Source organism: Festucalex cinctus, chromosome 1, assembly GCF_051991245.1.
Source record: "Festucalex cinctus isolate MCC-2025b chromosome 1, RoL_Fcin_1.0, whole genome shotgun sequence".
NCBI classification, from domain to species: domain Eukaryota; kingdom Metazoa; phylum Chordata; class Actinopteri; order Syngnathiformes; family Syngnathidae; genus Festucalex; species Festucalex cinctus.
In genome coordinates this window covers 26,876,142-26,892,598 of record NC_135411.1, presented here as the reverse complement: position 1 = coordinate 26,892,598, position 16,457 = coordinate 26,876,142, and the positions used below count along the sequence as shown (strand labels likewise).

Here is a 16,457-nt window from a genome sequence, read left to right as displayed (position 1 = left end):
CGCCACGTCTACGCCACCTGGAGGTCCTTTCTTTCGTGGCTGCTTGACAAGTTGACAACACAGTCCGTGACTGAGAATGCGAGGCGCTAAGCTAACTCTTTCCGTGACAGAATGGAAAGACTAATAATAAGTCCGTAAGAAGTAGCAGCAACAAAATGTGTGGTGCAGATCCTATTCTCTGTGGTGACAAATAAACTAGTAACTACCCTACTAAAAGTAGCGCTTTCGTACCCTCCACACTGGCAGTCGCTAAGCATGCTAATCGCTCATGTGAAATACAGAGTCGAGAATAACCCAAAATCAGTGCTTGGGCATACAGTAGACTTTTTACAGAAGACTGGTTAGAACCGCGTTAAGGCGGGGAGCCAGTAGCTATGAACAGGACATTTGTACTCCAATTAATATCTATTCTAGACTGAAAATAAGATGACGGATACATTAGCCTTCTACATGTACGACCACACGTCTGAGCACGCTAATGGCTGACAACAATGACGTCAAGGTTGAGGTCCAAAGTAAATTATTATCAGTAGTTATTTGCACTCTTTGCACTTTTCCATCATTGAGTTCTGAGATCTACACAGTAATAGGGCTAAAAATTACTATTATTTTTGTAATCTGTGTTGAATTGTTGAATAAATTTCATTACAAAAAGGCAGACACGTTTACACAAAACCGCAGGATCTGAATTAGAAACATTAGAATGAATTATATTTTTGACCCTTTTTAATAGCAAAAAATATTTACTTATTTCACAATTACCCCAATCAGAAATACTCCCATTGTGATTTTTAAACTTTTACATTAACCATTACAGTAAAACGACCAAAAAAAGTCAGTACCATTATATGGATTTCACGTTATATCACAAAGCCCTCAGTCTCTGTTTGCAGCAGTTCTCGAGCAAAAATATGGGAGTATGGGGAAGATATTTATTTACATATATTACATTTATTTACAAAGAAAGAACGTGTACATTAATACCAAATGTAAAGCATTTTTGGTTAAATAGACTATTACACATAAATGCATATTTAAATATAGTGCCATCACATGTAGTGCTGTAGGTCTTGCCTTAACTTGAACCATTTTAAAGGACTACCTCTCTCACACAACCTCCTTTGTATTCTTGCATTGGTCGAGTAATAGCTTTTAATATTTTTGATGGTATGTCATTTTCAGTCATGTTTGGAAACGTTACTGTAGATTGTGAATAAAAAGCTGAATGTGAAGAAAATTGGAAATGAAATCGAAAAATGCAATAGGTATAAAAAATAAAAAAAAATAAAAAAATGTCTTTTTTTTTAAATCGCAATTAAATTTTTTTCCTAAAATCGCTCAGCCCTATACGCACGACTATAGTACTCCAAAAGCAAACACACCTTTAGTTACATACTGTATATTTGTAACCTGTTTAGCCTGTTACATACACTCTTAATTGTGCCTGTTTAGGCGCAAAGCACTATCACTTGGACTACAATGATTCTTGCTGGTGTGAACATATTTACGAGGGGGGAAAGCGTGACAACAACAAAACTGCACAGGCCCAGATTGTATTCTCAAACTTGCATGTTTGAAAAGGTAACACAAACAAACAAGCCCAGTGTCCACTTGGCCATATAGCATCATCCCTCCCCCTCAACACCACCTCATTAATAGAAACTCGATTTGCGGACAGCTGCACTCGCGTACACATTATAGGAGAATTGATTGCACCCAGCACACAATGAAAAGGATGAACACCAGGGAGGGAGGGAGTGAAAGGGGAGTGAATTAATTAAGAGAACCAGGTGGTCAAATGTTGGGTGGAAAATCACTAGCTAATGACACATCACACTGTGGCCACGGTCTTGCAAGTGGACGCCTTCCTATTGTTGAGATAGCGCGGCTTTATCTGAAAGTTGACCTTATGCTCCTGGGCCACATGGCGCATGAGTGCTCGGCGCTCGCTGCTTGCATAGATTTCCCCTTCGTTCGGAATAATGGAAACACCGGAATGCCTCTGTGATATGAGCATTAAGTGAGGAGTCGTATGAATGAATGGCTGCTGTCATCACCGGGAGCTCCTGACTGGATACGCCAGCCAATTGAGTAATCCCTGCATTCATTTGCATTTCATCGTATAATGACATCGACTATCAATTGATGCAGAACGCTATTCAGACGCATTGGGGTGCAATTAGACAAATCTCATTAGGCATAAACAGCAATGTGGTGCTGCTTTGAAACCTTTTTTTAAGACTGCACTCATTGCCTTAAATTTAAAAAAAAAAAAAAGATTTATGTCAACAACTTTATATTTACCTGACAGGTGTCTTCAAGTGTGAGAAATGTTTTTACAGTTTTATACAGGGGTTAATAAAAGGCCCTAAAATGTTAACTACTACTACTACTGCTGCTGCTGCTGCTGTAATGTAATGAAGCAGTTATATGAGCCATGCAAGTGCAGTTTAAGTGGCAGCCAAGTGGTTGGGAGATCATTAGCAGTGCAACAACCATTGTCTCGCCGTGAAAGATCAAACTTTCGCAACTAAAAACAAAATAATGTGATCTGGTTTGTTTCTTGTTTTAAAGTGGATGTGTTTGCAAACTCAAACGGGAGCCGAGCACAATTGAAGTAACAAAGAACCGCCTTGCTTTTCTTTTTAGCAGCAGTAAAATTCAAGCGTTGTAGTGATCGTGGATCACGTATTTTGAACTTTATTATGACGAATTATTGTGGCTATTTTTAAAGAACAGCGTCGACTAAGTGTAAGTTCCCCAGAGCAACGTAACAACGTGATGGAAAATGGCTCTTGGCCGCTCTTACCTGGCCTGTGCTTCGTCCAGGCTCTCATCGGTGATGGCCATTATTTGCTGTAGGATATCCCCGATGTCTTGTTGGGGCTGGCCGAGGGACTGCTGTTTCCGAACAGAGTCCGGGTCGCCTACGTCGCCTGGCTGAAGTCCACCAAGTCCGGTGAGACCCGTCAGCATCCTGGTCTGGTCATCCATACTTTGTTAAAAAAGGAAACTTGCCGTTTTCCTTCCTTACGCGAAGACACACACACAAATAGCTAGCCTGTTAGCTAGCCCGCAAACTAGTTTCCGCGACAAACATACACACACGCTTCCTTGACGAATAGTAGGTCGTTGGGAACCGTTGTTGTCATAAAAGAGTTTACGAAAATACACTAAAACATTCACGCGTTGTTAAAAAAAAAAAAAAAAAAAAACGACGAGGGGGGTCGGGGGGGCTAAAAACGTTAGCTAAGCAGCAAATGAAACGCAGCTAGGTTAGTAGCTGCAACCCAGCGGCCAAGAAGCAGCAGCGGGGACACACACGCACGGTCCGTGTGGGCTCGCCTCGAACATTGTGGGATGAGGAAAACAAAACACAAACACCAGCGCGGATCTCGACGGCTTCGTTTTTCCACCGCTGCGGAGTAAAAAAAAAAAAAAAAAAAATCGAATGAAATCGGGAAGGCAGGACTCCGACGAAAGAGAGAGAGAGAGAGAGACAGCGCTCCTACCACCACAGACTACGCTTGGCCATTGTTGTTGCCGACTGTCGTGTCGCGCGACTATGTGGGATGTGCTGGTACTGTGGGCGAGCTCGGCTTCTTCCACTCACTTGGAACGACACAACACGGCTTGTTGCTAGCGGGTGGCGAAAAGTACACTTCCCCGACAACCAGCCACTCGACTACATTCACGGAGGTGGAATATATTCATGTAACATGTTTGTGACGCGACCCTCAAAGGGGAATGAAATATTGGTCTAGGTGAAAACCATGACTCCCTCGTGGCAGACGTTATGCTTGGCTAGCCACTGACGTCATCAATATGTTAGTCATTAAACACTCAATTCAGGCACTTGAAACACTGGAAGACTTGACATCTAAAAAAAAAAAAAAAAAAACGCTGCAAGAATTTACACTTAAATACAATAACTGCACAATTGAAATCATCATTCATGTGCGCTAATGTAAAAACGAACATTAATCATTTTAGGGCCCCAAAGTCACAACATGCATGAGCTGCACTGCATTACATTAAAGAAATAAATGTAATAGACGCAACAATTAATTGGCATCTAATCGATTATCAAGTGAATCAACAACTATTTTGATAATTGATAACTCGTTTTGAGACCTTGCTTAACTTAAAATTATTCAAATCTTCATATTTTCATTCTCTCAGTAGTAAATTTGTTTTCCACCATGAAAGGAGATTGATTCTCTGTGTTGAATCCAAATAAGACATTTGCAAACATCTACTTTTACTTTTGAAAACACAAATCAACATTTTTGCCATGGTTATAAACCAAAACTGTGAGTTTGTGCATTTTCTGCATTGTCAACTTGAAATAATGTATTTAGCCATGAAAATTATCTTCTTCTTTTTTTTAAACCAAATTCATGCAAATAAGAAAAATCAACAAATTAATCAATCATTAAGATAAACATTAATGGTTAGCAAATCCGACTCAGAGTTATGAAGGTGTGGGTTCGAATCCAGGCGCGGACCCATGCACTCTCGTATTTGCGTGGGCTTCCTCCCGGATTCCAAAAAACATACATGAGTTTCATCACATACTAATTTTTCAATAGCTATGATAGTGAATGGTTGATTGTCTATATGTGCCTTGAGATTGGCTGGCAACGTGTCCAGGTTTACATCTCCCCCAGTTTTATACAATTAATTACAGAAGGTCTCATTGTCATTGTGCCAATTAATATGAGATTTGCTGTGGGCTATCTAAAAGATAGGCAGGAAAGTCAAACAAAACTTGGAATTCATCATCATTAGTGACATCACAGGAGATTTCACTGATGCATTTAAAGGAATAACTCCTCGGGCCGTTTACCATGTTTTGCTTTTTGTGTTATGGCAAAGGGAAATGTAACAAGCAGTAAACGGAACTCAATGATCCGACCGGTCAGAACAATGCCAATTAATTAAATATCAATTACACATGCAAATAAGTTTCTCAAAGCATATGCGAACATAAATAACATGTAGGTGAAAGCATAATGGCTATTGACTTGCATGACAATAAGAGCTTGCCAACTGTCCATTACACTCCCTGGAGCGGTGTCAAAGGGTGAAAAGTTTTACTTTTAGTTTTACTATTCAGCGATTATCATCTCTTTATACTAAGTGCCAAATGGGCAAATCCAAAGTGGTGCCCTTTCCATCAGCAATTTATATTACATACATTTACAAAAGGAATTAAATTGTGTAGTTTTTATCTTTGTCTGTAGTTAATAAGATCGTGTCATCCAATTTAAAATAGAAAATAACATTTGACATGTCACGTTAATATAATTTAACTTGTAAAATCGAGAAGAAAAAAAAGAGAGAGAGAGATACTTGATGTCTAATATACAATGTATCTTTTTCTGGTATGCATATTGGACTAGTTTCAACGTTATTGTTATGATATGTTTATTGGGAAATAGTACGTTATTATTCTATTGCATTTTGGCTGATGATTAAAATAAGGAAAAATGTAGCCAGCTAGATGTAATAACTGTAAATATAAATACAGCAATTACTAAAACAAATCCTCATAACAACTACATCATTTGTAGTGATATTAATTGGGCATTGCGTTGTCATTTAAGTCTTACTGTCAAACACAACATAAAACTAAGAGATTACAGGTTGTGTTTTTAAAACAAGCAAACAAATTTGCCTTGAAAATGCTCCCGCAAACTATAGGCTAACGCATTGAAAACATTGATGGAGTAATGATTAGCATCAATAGTTGTTGTGTTAGTACCATTTAAGCAAGAACTGATATGTAAACACAAACTCTGGAGCAACACAAGCTGTATTACATTAAACATGGGCATATATAAAATGGCTACTATTCAGATGCTGAAACCTGCCATTGTTTATTATACTGCCTCCCAGTGGCCAAGACCCATCAGATGAAGCAGCACAATTAAGCATTATATCATGGTCCAAAAATGGTTCAATTCTTTACATTATTATGTAATTATGTTATTACTCAATGTTTTTATGAAGTATATTATTGACTGTTATTTTCCATATGAAATAAAACATTTTGTTGGTGGTTTTGGGGAAGCTGGAACAGATTAATTGCATTTCCATTCATTTCAATAGGGGAAAGATGATTTGAATGTGTTTATAATGGGTGTCAAATATATGCGGATTTTTGCTATTTGCATGGTCCCTACCCCATATCCCCCCTCCTGAATAGTGGGGGTCCACTGTATTGCCTAATGGTGTCTAGAGTTATGAATGATATTGTGTTACTACAGTAACAAGAATGGTGTGGAGTGTGTTTGACTTTGGAGGTTCCACTGCACACTCTGATCAAGTCTTGACCAATTATTATAATGATGTCTAAAAGCTACCTGCCAAATGAGACGTCACTTGTGCAATTCATGGATGTCTTTTGTAACTACCGCGGCTGTGATGTACAACTAAAATGGTGTGTAATGCATGCAAAAATGTGTTGATGACAATTGAGCAGGCTACTAATTAGGCACATCAATATAAACCTCTGTAATCTGTTTCTGCTCAGTGAGCTGCGAGGAGACAAAATAGCCCATCTGATAATGCCAAAGTGGTCAAATTTACATTGCACAAAAGACAATGCATCCCAGAAGCACAAGAGAAGAGAATCAGTCTTTCAGCAGCCAGCGAATGAAACATCACATCAGTTTCCAGTTTGAAAATGATGACAGCACAGATTGAAAAACTAGTGTCCTTGTGTCTCTCTTTTTTTTTTTTTTTTGCAAACTGGGCAATTCTGCTGCAGTTTATCACTCAGATCAGAGAGACAGCCTTCCAAGACGAATGGCTGCTTGGATGCGTGTGTAGGAAAGGCCGTTGCAGCAGGCCCAGATGTACTATGAGGAGATGATGGGTGTGCATAAGGTAGTAGCAACCAAACTGGCGCCGATTTATGCTGACTCTCCACACATCAGTCCACGGCAATGTGGGGCTAATCAATCTCAAGTTGGAGACAGCAAGTATAAGCAATAGGGTAAACGCTAATAGCAGTGATAATGTAGTGGTGCCGTTACAAGTTGAACAATTATGAATATGACCAAGATTTGTTGTCCCAATGCTTTGTTTTTGTCACACTTGAGCCGAGTACATTCAAATTTGTCATTAAAGTCAAGAAACCGTTGTTTTGTTTTTTTAAATGGGCCCTTGCATTAAGTGGCTGTGTGCCAGTGGTGGATTTGCACAAGGTAAGCAGAGGTGCAAGTATTGATTGGAGTCAGTGTTTGCTTTTGATAAATAGCACTTAATTACTATGTATGAGTTATGAATAATGGGTTTCTTGAATATACATATCTCATAAAGTGAATACAAAAAGTCTACACACCTCTGCCATTTCACAATTCCATACACCAGTTCCAGCTGAAGAAAAAGGGTCCCAAAGCATGAGCTGCTACTACCACAATGGTAAAAAAAATTCTACCTTGGCTTCATCAGACCATAAAAAAAATCGCCCAAACACATGTGGTAAACATTGTTATGAACTGATGAAACTTTTTGAGCATGGTTACAAAAGGCTGAACACAACACTGCTTGTAACCTAGAGCACACAAAGCCTACAGTAAAGCATTCCTTCAACTGCGACTGGGGCCTTACACAAGGTGGGAGGGATCATCAACAGTTCAAAATAGCAGTCACTGCTGGTACAAAACCTTCAGTTATCTGCTAGAAATAAAAACATGTCAGGAAAAGCCTACTGGAACAACTGAATATAATTTGAGGTTACTTAGACACACTTTAGTCGATAGCAGTTGTTTGCTGACTACCATTGAACATTAAGTTTGAATTTGAATGTTTTAATCTGAACAAAGCCACAGACTCACTTATAAGAGGGTGTGCGCACTTGTGCAACCCCATTTTGTCAGTTTGTTTACTTCCCCTCTCTAAAATATTTAATGTTTCTCTCCAATTAAGTTACACAGGTTTACAGGCCAGATTAACTTGAGAAAACGCTCTGAAATAATTTCCTCACGTAAAAATGTTATTTGAGCAGGGGTGTGTAGACTTTGTATTTCAACTTACAATGGAACAGATTTCTTATACTGCCAGTATGTCCTATGGAAAAGTGATGGCATCAAATAAAACCCCACAATCTTGTAAAATAAACTTGACATTCCATAACAAAGCTTTCTTTCATTTTGTAAGTCTACAAACAAGAAGCGTGAAGGTGAGTCATGTCTCACCTTTTATCCAAATGTTAAAAACCAAACACTTAACTCCTAAAGGGGTCATGGAGGTTTGTCTCGAGTGTTTTGTTCCTCACACTTTTGAGTGAAAAGCTGTAAGGATCACCATCTCGCGCCAAAGTAATTGCATTGGACTGCAGAGAGAAAAGCTTCCTTGCAAGTGAAGAGACGACAGTAGCTTTGTGGTCCTTGCACTTTAAAAAAAATAAAAAATTGTCGATTCATTTGGGAATCATTTCTGTGAAACTTCCCATTCATTTGGATGCTTAAGGTGCCCTCCTCTCACCCCACAAGCATCAAGCCTCATTTTCATCTAAATAAGAATCGATCTCTCCTGCTGTGCACCATCCTCCCTCTCTCTCAACTCTCACGGTCACAACCCTGCTCGTCTTTTCCTCCTCGCCTGTCCCTCTTCTCCTGTCAGCCCCTTGAACACCATCCCACTGAAAATGTCACCCTCGCTCTATTCAAGATCACAACCACAGCACACACACGGCTGAAGAGGAAAGAGACATTCCCTTTTCTTTATGCTGCACCCTTCAAATTACGCAGTAACATTAATTAGTGAATGGTTCCAAGAGATGGGAGTGATAGCAAACAAAGCTTTTGACTGACTGGTACAATGTCAAAGCTTCGTTCTGCATCAGTGACCCAGCCAAATGCAAGAGATGGGGGGGTGAGTCACCGTGGGGGGAGGGGCTTTCTCTTGAATGGTCAGGGGACACTGATGAAGTGAAATAGATGCAGCACTGAAAGAAAAAGGAGTGTAAACGGTCCCGAGGAAGAACATGGACAAAGAAATGGAAATGAAGACAAACTGAACAAGTGTAATCTTTATTAGTATACATGTTACATTCATTTTAAATTTACACCATGTATTACCCAGTATAATAGAAACCTGCTTTAAACAATGTTTGCAGGACAGCCACTGCCACCAGCTGGACACTTGTAAGAATTACATCAACTATTGACATTAGAATATTGCTAAGAACAAGTGCAGGATTTAATTTAGCATTACACAGTAAAATAAAACATGCTAATAAAAAATACATTTTTTTCTTTATATACAAGTCTTAAAAACATCCAATTGGGGCTTGCCTCCATTTAATCTGACTGTGTTCTTGCGGATGTAGTAAGTGGACGTAAATGGAGTATGTCGCGAATGATGTCGTCAGAATGATCCTGAAATCCTGCTTGAGCAGCTGGTAGGAAAAAGAAACAGAACCAAATGTTTAGTTACTATGAGTACAATGATTTACAATACCAACAAATACTTTACAATAAATACCCAATCGGCCACTGGTCTCTTTCACCACCAACTGTGCCAGCTTCTTGACGGACTGAAGATCTCGCGCAAGTTTACACTGAGCATCCATCTGTGCATTCAAAACAAAATCCTCAATGATACTATAGGAGACTAAATTAATGACCATTTGTGGACAATAGAACAGACTGGAAATGAGTGTGTGTGTAAGGGGGGGGGGGGAATCACAGCATACGTACTACAACAGGTGCCATAGTGCGCAGCTCGGACAGTAGTCTATGAAGGCGGCCACGGTAGTCAGGTTTACTCTGAATTAACTGGTACTGCAAGGATTGGGCCATACACGTGTGGTCTAATGACATGGCTTCCTTTTGGCCCTGAGCCAGTTTCCTGTGACAAACAGGACAACAAAACATTAGCATAAAATTGAAAAAATTGATTATTTGTAGCTTAACATTTCACAAATTGACCTTTCCAATTCTTCTGCCTTAGTTCGGTGTTTGTGAGAGAGTGCGTCCCATGATTGACTTTCAGCTCGAATCCTAAAACACAACAATGTATCATTAAAAAAACAAAAAAAAACAATGTGTGGTGGATCCCAATAGTCATATCCAAGACCAGCCAACCTCTTAATAGTATTTTCGATCACCGTAGCCGTCCGTGCTCCAAGCTCACCAGTTCTGAAAGCAAATAGTTTGACAATAATGCAAATCAATCCGTTAAAGACATGCAGGGAATAAAAGTGATTTACTTTTTAGTCTGTTGTTCACTGGTTATGGCCACAGATTTGCACTTTTTCTTCAACTTCTCAACTAGAGGAAGAAAACAAAAAGGTTTTGAAATTAATGACAAAGTTTGAGTTAAGTGGAGGATCAGTAATTTTGTGGACCACATAAAACAGGGCACCTTTTTTCTGAAAAGACTCCAATGAGGAATTTGGCACGGACTGGAGTGAATTCTGAAGTTTATCCGTGGCCAGCTGTGTAGAAGAGATATTTTTAATACGAGGTGTTCCAGAAAATCTTACAACCTTTGCAAATCTAAGTCATAGCCAATTCTTTGCATACATTTGACGCAAAATATGGCCACCCCAATGCAAATGAGACTCATTGATATGCAGCGTCTAATTCACTAACGCCAGCGCAAATAGCCACAGCGAGTTTGCGTGACGCAAATAATGTTTTTGGCAAGCATGTATTATTAACCTGCCGCAACCTCGATCCCGGGATCATGACAGCAGTGCATGCCATTTGCGGCATAACATGCGCGGTTGATCACGCAGAGAGGGAGAGAGAGAGGGGGGAATTTTCCTGTGTTGGTTTAGGACACGTAACGTAACCTGGGCTGATCGACAAGGGCGGGGAGGCATTTTACGATCATTCTTACCTGCCAGATGCATACTGTACGCCCACGCCTACCTCTAAAAATATGTTTAAAAAACGATCGCACCAATAATTTGTACATTATGAATGAATGACGCGTTGTCGTCCTCTCTGCTCTATACAGCTTAATGGCGCTATAAACGCTTACTCTCGGTCCAACCTCGCTTTCTGATGATGTCATCTTTCTCACAACTGTACTATAACCATGTTCTTGGCGCAAATCCATTGCCATGTGTGGTAAATCAGATGGAAATTTGCTCCAAGCTGTCAGTTTTGTGGGCGTGTTTGCGCCGGTATATGATTAGAGCAATATCCTTAGTGAATAGGTGGGTAACTGGGCGCAGACTGCGGGTGCAGTTATGGTGCAATATTTCGCGCTATTACCGGACCCTGCGCATTCTTAGTGAATATACCCCTTAGAGAATTACTACACAACACTAGGGCTACATTGACAAGATTTAGAAAAGGTATTTAAAAAAAAAAAAAAACAGTTTACTGTTAACCTTGGGTTTAACCCTTAGATGCATAAGTGGGGTCAAAAGCAGTGTTTGTTTAATTTACATTTTTATTGTTTAATCTTCCATTTATTCCTCAAATAGGTTGTCTGACATGAAGCTATTTGGTTTTGTATCTCATTATTATAGTTAAGTTATTGTAATTTTTGTATCGATACCCCACTTTTCCATAAATAGGGTCAAAAATGACCCCAAGTACTTTGTATGGAATTTCAAAGGTTAACCCTAAAAACAGTTTGATGTTTATCAGCTGATTGTCAGGTATACATTTACCGTTGATCCAAACATGTAATCCCAGCAGTCTGACCACCTTGGTAATTTTTACAGCAAAACAATAACATACATTTTCCAACGTCAAAGTATCATCAATTTTATACCTTACGATTTATGTGTTGTTTTCCACACCCATGAGTTTTGTGTTATCATCAAAGATATAGAAACAAAACATAATATCTAATGTGCCAGCGTGCTATAACAGCACAGCTCAACGACACATCTACGTGGCGGGCATTTTGGCAGGGTCAATGTTCCCATCAGAGACCATTGAAATCAAGTCACAATTGGCGGTTTCTCAACCAATTTTGATGAGGTTTACTTTTTTCCATCGATCCAGTTTTTTGACCGCTTACTCCTCACAAGGGTCGCGGGGGTGCTGGAGCCTATCCCAGCCGGCTTCGTGCAGTAGGCGGGGGACACCCTGAACTGGATGCCAACCAATTGCAGGGTGTTTACTTTTTTTTGTCCATGTCAAATTGTTTAAGAATTATGAAAAGAAGGCCAAACAATAGTTTTATAGATGACAAGTTATTTCTAGTTCCATTGTTGTAGTTGCATGCAGCACAATCGTCCTTTTCCCCCAGTTTTCTTGCTATCCACACACAAGCAATGTACTAACACCTTTTCCCCCTTGCATCGCCGTAGCCATGCAGCTAAAAAGGGGTGTGTCCTATCTACCTACATTCATATCTATGGTTATTATCTTCCAACTATTACTTTGTAATTAGCTACACTAGTCAGTAGCCAACTAAACTAACACTACCAAACATCATTGCTTTTGTTGTGTATAGAAACAGACTTTTGCCATCACATTTACCTGTAATAAAATCTAACACATTAGGCCCATTGTAAGTTTACTAATATTGAATACTCAGTTATATAAGTGAGTATTTGTCCACACGTGTTCCGTGCGCTGGTGTGTACATGTATGTTTGTGGATGTAATTGTGCAGGTAGGGGTACATATTGATGTGTAATTTTGTGTGCCTACCCAAAAATTTTCATGTTCACATCAAGAATTGAGAACTTGCTGTACAAATGACCCTGATAGAGGTAGAGCTTATTACGGACTTTGAAATCTCAGATGAGGAGACACCAGAATATTGTCCACCTGGAGTTGTCCGGCCATCAGAGATGGGAAATCCAGGTCTAGAAAGTGAAAACCCTTCCACAGCTTGCAAGGTTTTTACTTTCTTGACCTGATTTTCCCATCTCTGCAGGCCATTTAGAAATGCTGGGACTCAGAGAAATCAACCCCCTCCCCTTGATAAACAATACCAGTTTGACACAGATGGGTCCCCTGGCCAGGGCAGAACACCAAGCCAATGCCATTTTGTGATGAAATGTGAATTACAAAGAAATCAATTTACATGCCAGACATGAAATTCAAAATAACCAAAATGACCACCTTTCACTAAAATGAGAGGTGTTTCTTCAAGTTTACAACATAAAACGTATTCATTCAAATTGGGGTCATTTTAGACCCCACTCATGGAAGAGTGCATGTATTAGCTGGTCATGCATCTAAGGGTTAAAAGGAGGGGTCTGGTCGTGAGTGTCAGAAAGGTTGGCTGTTATGAGCGCAGGTAAGTGGCTGGCTGTTAACTGGCTAACCATTAGCTAAACGTGCTTATTACGTGTTTATTTTGCTTCGACTGTATCTTGTAATTGCATTATACGATTATTTCACCTCACATTTCAAATGAAATAAAAAAATTTGGAACACTTTATATCGTGTTTTTATTTTGGCTTTGACATTACCTTCATTGCAGCTTCCATCAGCATACTCAACCTCTCTTGTTGTGATAAAGATGTGTTTATGCTTTCATACAAACCTATATTAAAAAAAAAATAATACATAAAAAGGGGCATTTACTTCAATATGTATTCAGTGATCATCCTGATGAGCAATGCATTCAACTCACTTTGATATGGTTTGGGAGGTATGGACAGGGAGCGCCTTGTCATGGTGGCTCTCCTCCAGGATTTCATCCTTGCAGGCGGACAGAATTCAGGTTTCTCTGTGCTTCCACATGCCATTTCCAGCCCTTCTGTGTCTGGATGCTGATTGAGCATCTGTGTGTCGGCTAACAGCAATTCAACACGGGGGGATTTTTTGGGAGGGACGCCGTCTGGAGCACTGGGGGACAAACACCGCTTGGGTGATTGCTTGACCTGAATTGAGAGAATATAGATTATTAGCCTGTTCTCTAAAGCAGTGATCCTCAACTGGCTGGTCATGGAGACATTTTGGGCGGGCCATGGACAGGTATTTAAAGAAGGGGCCCTTGGGTTTATGATGGTACTGACATACTACATATTTTAAGGTTACAAAAAGCAAGCAATCAATGAACTAGCCACGGTGTAAAAGGCCGCCATCTTAGTGTTTGACTTTGCTGCCTTTTTCACCAACCTATCCACTCTTTCCTGACATAATCCTGCTGGGCGATTTCAATATTCACATGGACAATGCCAATCTACCGCTCACCAAAGACTTTACTTCCTGTCTTGACTGTTTTTGATGCAACAGCACCCAACAGTTGCTCTTGTCTGCATTCTTCATTTCCTGAACATAGACAAACTATTAATCATGCACTTTACTAAAAATTAAAGACCAGTGAAAAACTTTTTGTGGCTGTGTGGTTTGCATGTTCTCCCCATGCTTCGTGGTTTTTTTTTCAGGTTTCATCTCACATTCAAAAAACATGCATGGTAGGTTAATTGAACTCTGTAAATTGTAAAAAGTGTGACTTGTGAGTGTTAAAGGGATAGTTCGGATTTTTTGACATGAATCTCTATTTCATCCTAACCTCCAGTGTGTGCGATCAGCACTGACTTACCCCTGACAGTGTTCTGTGACACGACTTCTGGAAAATAGTCCAGCAAGTTGGCTGGGGTCACCGAAATAAAGCGTTTTTCTTCTAAAAACAATTTGTGTTCAAAAGAGTGATACATTTGCACACTAAACTCTTTTCTGAAAGAAGTCAGACGCCATTACCACCGGGCACTACTTTTCTGTTCGTTCGTATCACTGTGCGTCACCCTGTAGACAGCTGATCGACGCGCTGCAGACAGCTGATCCGCGCGCCTTCCGCCTTCGAAAACACAAACAACTTGTAGATTAGTGCGCATCTATCAGCTGTATGCGGGGCGCCGCGCAGTGGTACGAACGAACAGAAAAATAGTGCCGGCGGTAATGGCGTCTGACTTTTTTCCCGAAGGGAGTTTTGTATGGAAATGAATCACTCTTTTGAACACAAGTTGTTTTTAGAAGAAAAACACTTTATTTAGGTGACCCCAGCCAACTTGCTGCACTATTTTCCTCTCGTCCAACACCGGACCAGAACTCGTGTCAGAGAAGGCTGTTAGGGGTAAGTCAGTGATGATCGCACACACTGGAGGTGAGGATGAAGTAGAGATTCATGTAAAAAAAAATCCGAACTATCACTTTAATGTTTGTATGTCTAATGTGTACCCTGCTATGTTTCAGGGTTTACCCCGCCCACCACCCGAAAACAGCTGGGATAGACTCCAGAACGCCCGCCATGCTAATTGAGTATGAGTAGTTTGGAAAATTTAATGAATTAATTTTGGACACATTGGAGATTTAATTTTACTCTATTCAGTTTTTTAGCACATTTGCAGTTATCACGTTCCTCCTCAAGTTTCTTTTCTCACACTGCTATGAAAGGGTGCAGTTAACACCTAAACGTACAGTTATGTTTAAAATACGATATTAGAAATTATTTCGAAGGCTATTTTTGAAGTTGATAACCACTTAACTAACTTAAATGTCATTTAAACATACATACCTCGTTTGTCGCTTCCACAGCGGCGACTGAACCGCAACTGCAAGACAATTGAAATGACTGTATATTCTATTAAATACTTTATGTAACCTTGTCTCAATTTCACAACAAACGGCATGTTTATAGTCAGTTAAATTAACATTGGCCGTAATTTTTAATGTACCGTGAGTTACACACCCAACCCAAACAATGAGCACTGATACAGGCCACTCGATATGACACTAATACCAGGTGTAATGGCTTGAAATGTTCATGCGTCGATTTACTTATACTTTATCTACACTATAATTCAATCGTTTAACAGCAACAAGAAGCAAACGCAAACAAACCTATCTAGCTCTGCGGAGGAGGACTCTTCCGCCATCTTTTCTTCAAACTGTTTTTTTGCCATCGCGCGCCTAAAAAGCTCCGCCCCCTTTCTACAATGGTGCACTATGGGAAATGTAGTTTTTTTTTGTTTTGTTTTCATAAGAATTTATACTGCATTCGAGAAAGGCCTGAAGTCGGATTTATCTTTTCCATTCGAGAAAAAGGCCTGAAGTCGGATTTATCTTTTCCCAGTACCGACCTGAAAGCGTTCGAGGTGAAAGCAATCAATATGACGGAAAGTGATACATTGTTTTTTTGTTTTGGTCCTCTAGCAAACTTGCCTCCTCGCAATTTTGCTTCATTTATGAATTTGTCTTATTAGCGGTATAGGCTACTGTCACTTAGCCTAAGTTGTGTTCTGTGAATTTATGTCGAATATTTATGAATGAAGACAGCGGTTTTATGCTCGAGGAAATTGTGTTACCATTTACGGCACGTTTTTCCACTGGGGTCGCCATTGTAAGAGTGACGTCACATTGAAGGCGGTCTAATCAAATAATTTTTAAATTGTTTGCAAGGAGGAACAAAACGTGTAGGTTGTCATGGCGGCGTACTAGGGTAAACTCGCGAGAATATATAAAAAAAAAAAAATCTTAAATTTCGGAATTTTTTTTGTTTAACCGTCACGATGGC

General features: G+C 39.8%; 2 protein-coding genes across 10 annotated transcripts in view; both read right to left on the bottom strand.

Annotated features, from left to right (window-relative positions):
- Positions 1–3,795, bottom strand: part of pbx4 (pre-B-cell leukemia transcription factor 4) — a 31,780-nt gene extending 27,985 nt beyond the window's left edge. For 2 of the 6 annotated variants that reach the window (XM_077526608.1, XM_077526599.1), the window contains exon 1: positions 2,810–3,791. In XM_077526608.1, the coding sequence (XP_077382734.1) occupies positions 2,810–2,994 (185 nt within the window). In that variant the 5' untranslated portion in view covers positions 2,995–3,791. Of the gene's footprint in view, positions 1–2,809 lie in introns of all 6 variants that reach the window. The other 4 variants (XM_077526588.1, XM_077526570.1, XM_077526580.1 and 1 more) reach the window with 4 other exon arrangements.
- Positions 3,796–9,028: 5,233 nt separating this feature from the next.
- Positions 9,029–16,279, bottom strand: dsn1 (DSN1 component of MIS12 kinetochore complex). Of its 4 annotated transcripts, none has more exons than XM_077526413.1 (12): positions 15,785–16,279; positions 15,459–15,495; positions 14,135–14,212; positions 13,572–13,821; positions 13,408–13,481; positions 10,381–10,453; positions 10,226–10,286; positions 10,101–10,154; positions 9,945–10,016; positions 9,714–9,864; positions 9,499–9,586; positions 9,029–9,412 (listed from the first exon to the last, which is right to left on the bottom strand). In XM_077526413.1, the coding sequence occupies exons 1-12, from the start codon at positions 15,922–15,924 to the stop codon at positions 9,315–9,317; spliced, it is 1,176 nt and encodes a 391-aa protein (XP_077382539.1). In that variant the 5' UTR covers positions 15,925–16,279; the 3' UTR covers positions 9,029–9,314. The 4 variants fall into 4 exon arrangements, with proteins under 4 accessions (XP_077382539.1, XP_077382558.1, XP_077382549.1 ...); XM_077526432.1 differs by lacking the exon at positions 15,785–16,279 and adding an exon at positions 15,619–15,778; XM_077526423.1 differs by lacking the exon at positions 14,135–14,212 and having other exon boundaries at positions 15,785–16,041.
- Between the last annotated feature and the right edge of the window lie 178 nt (positions 16,280–16,457).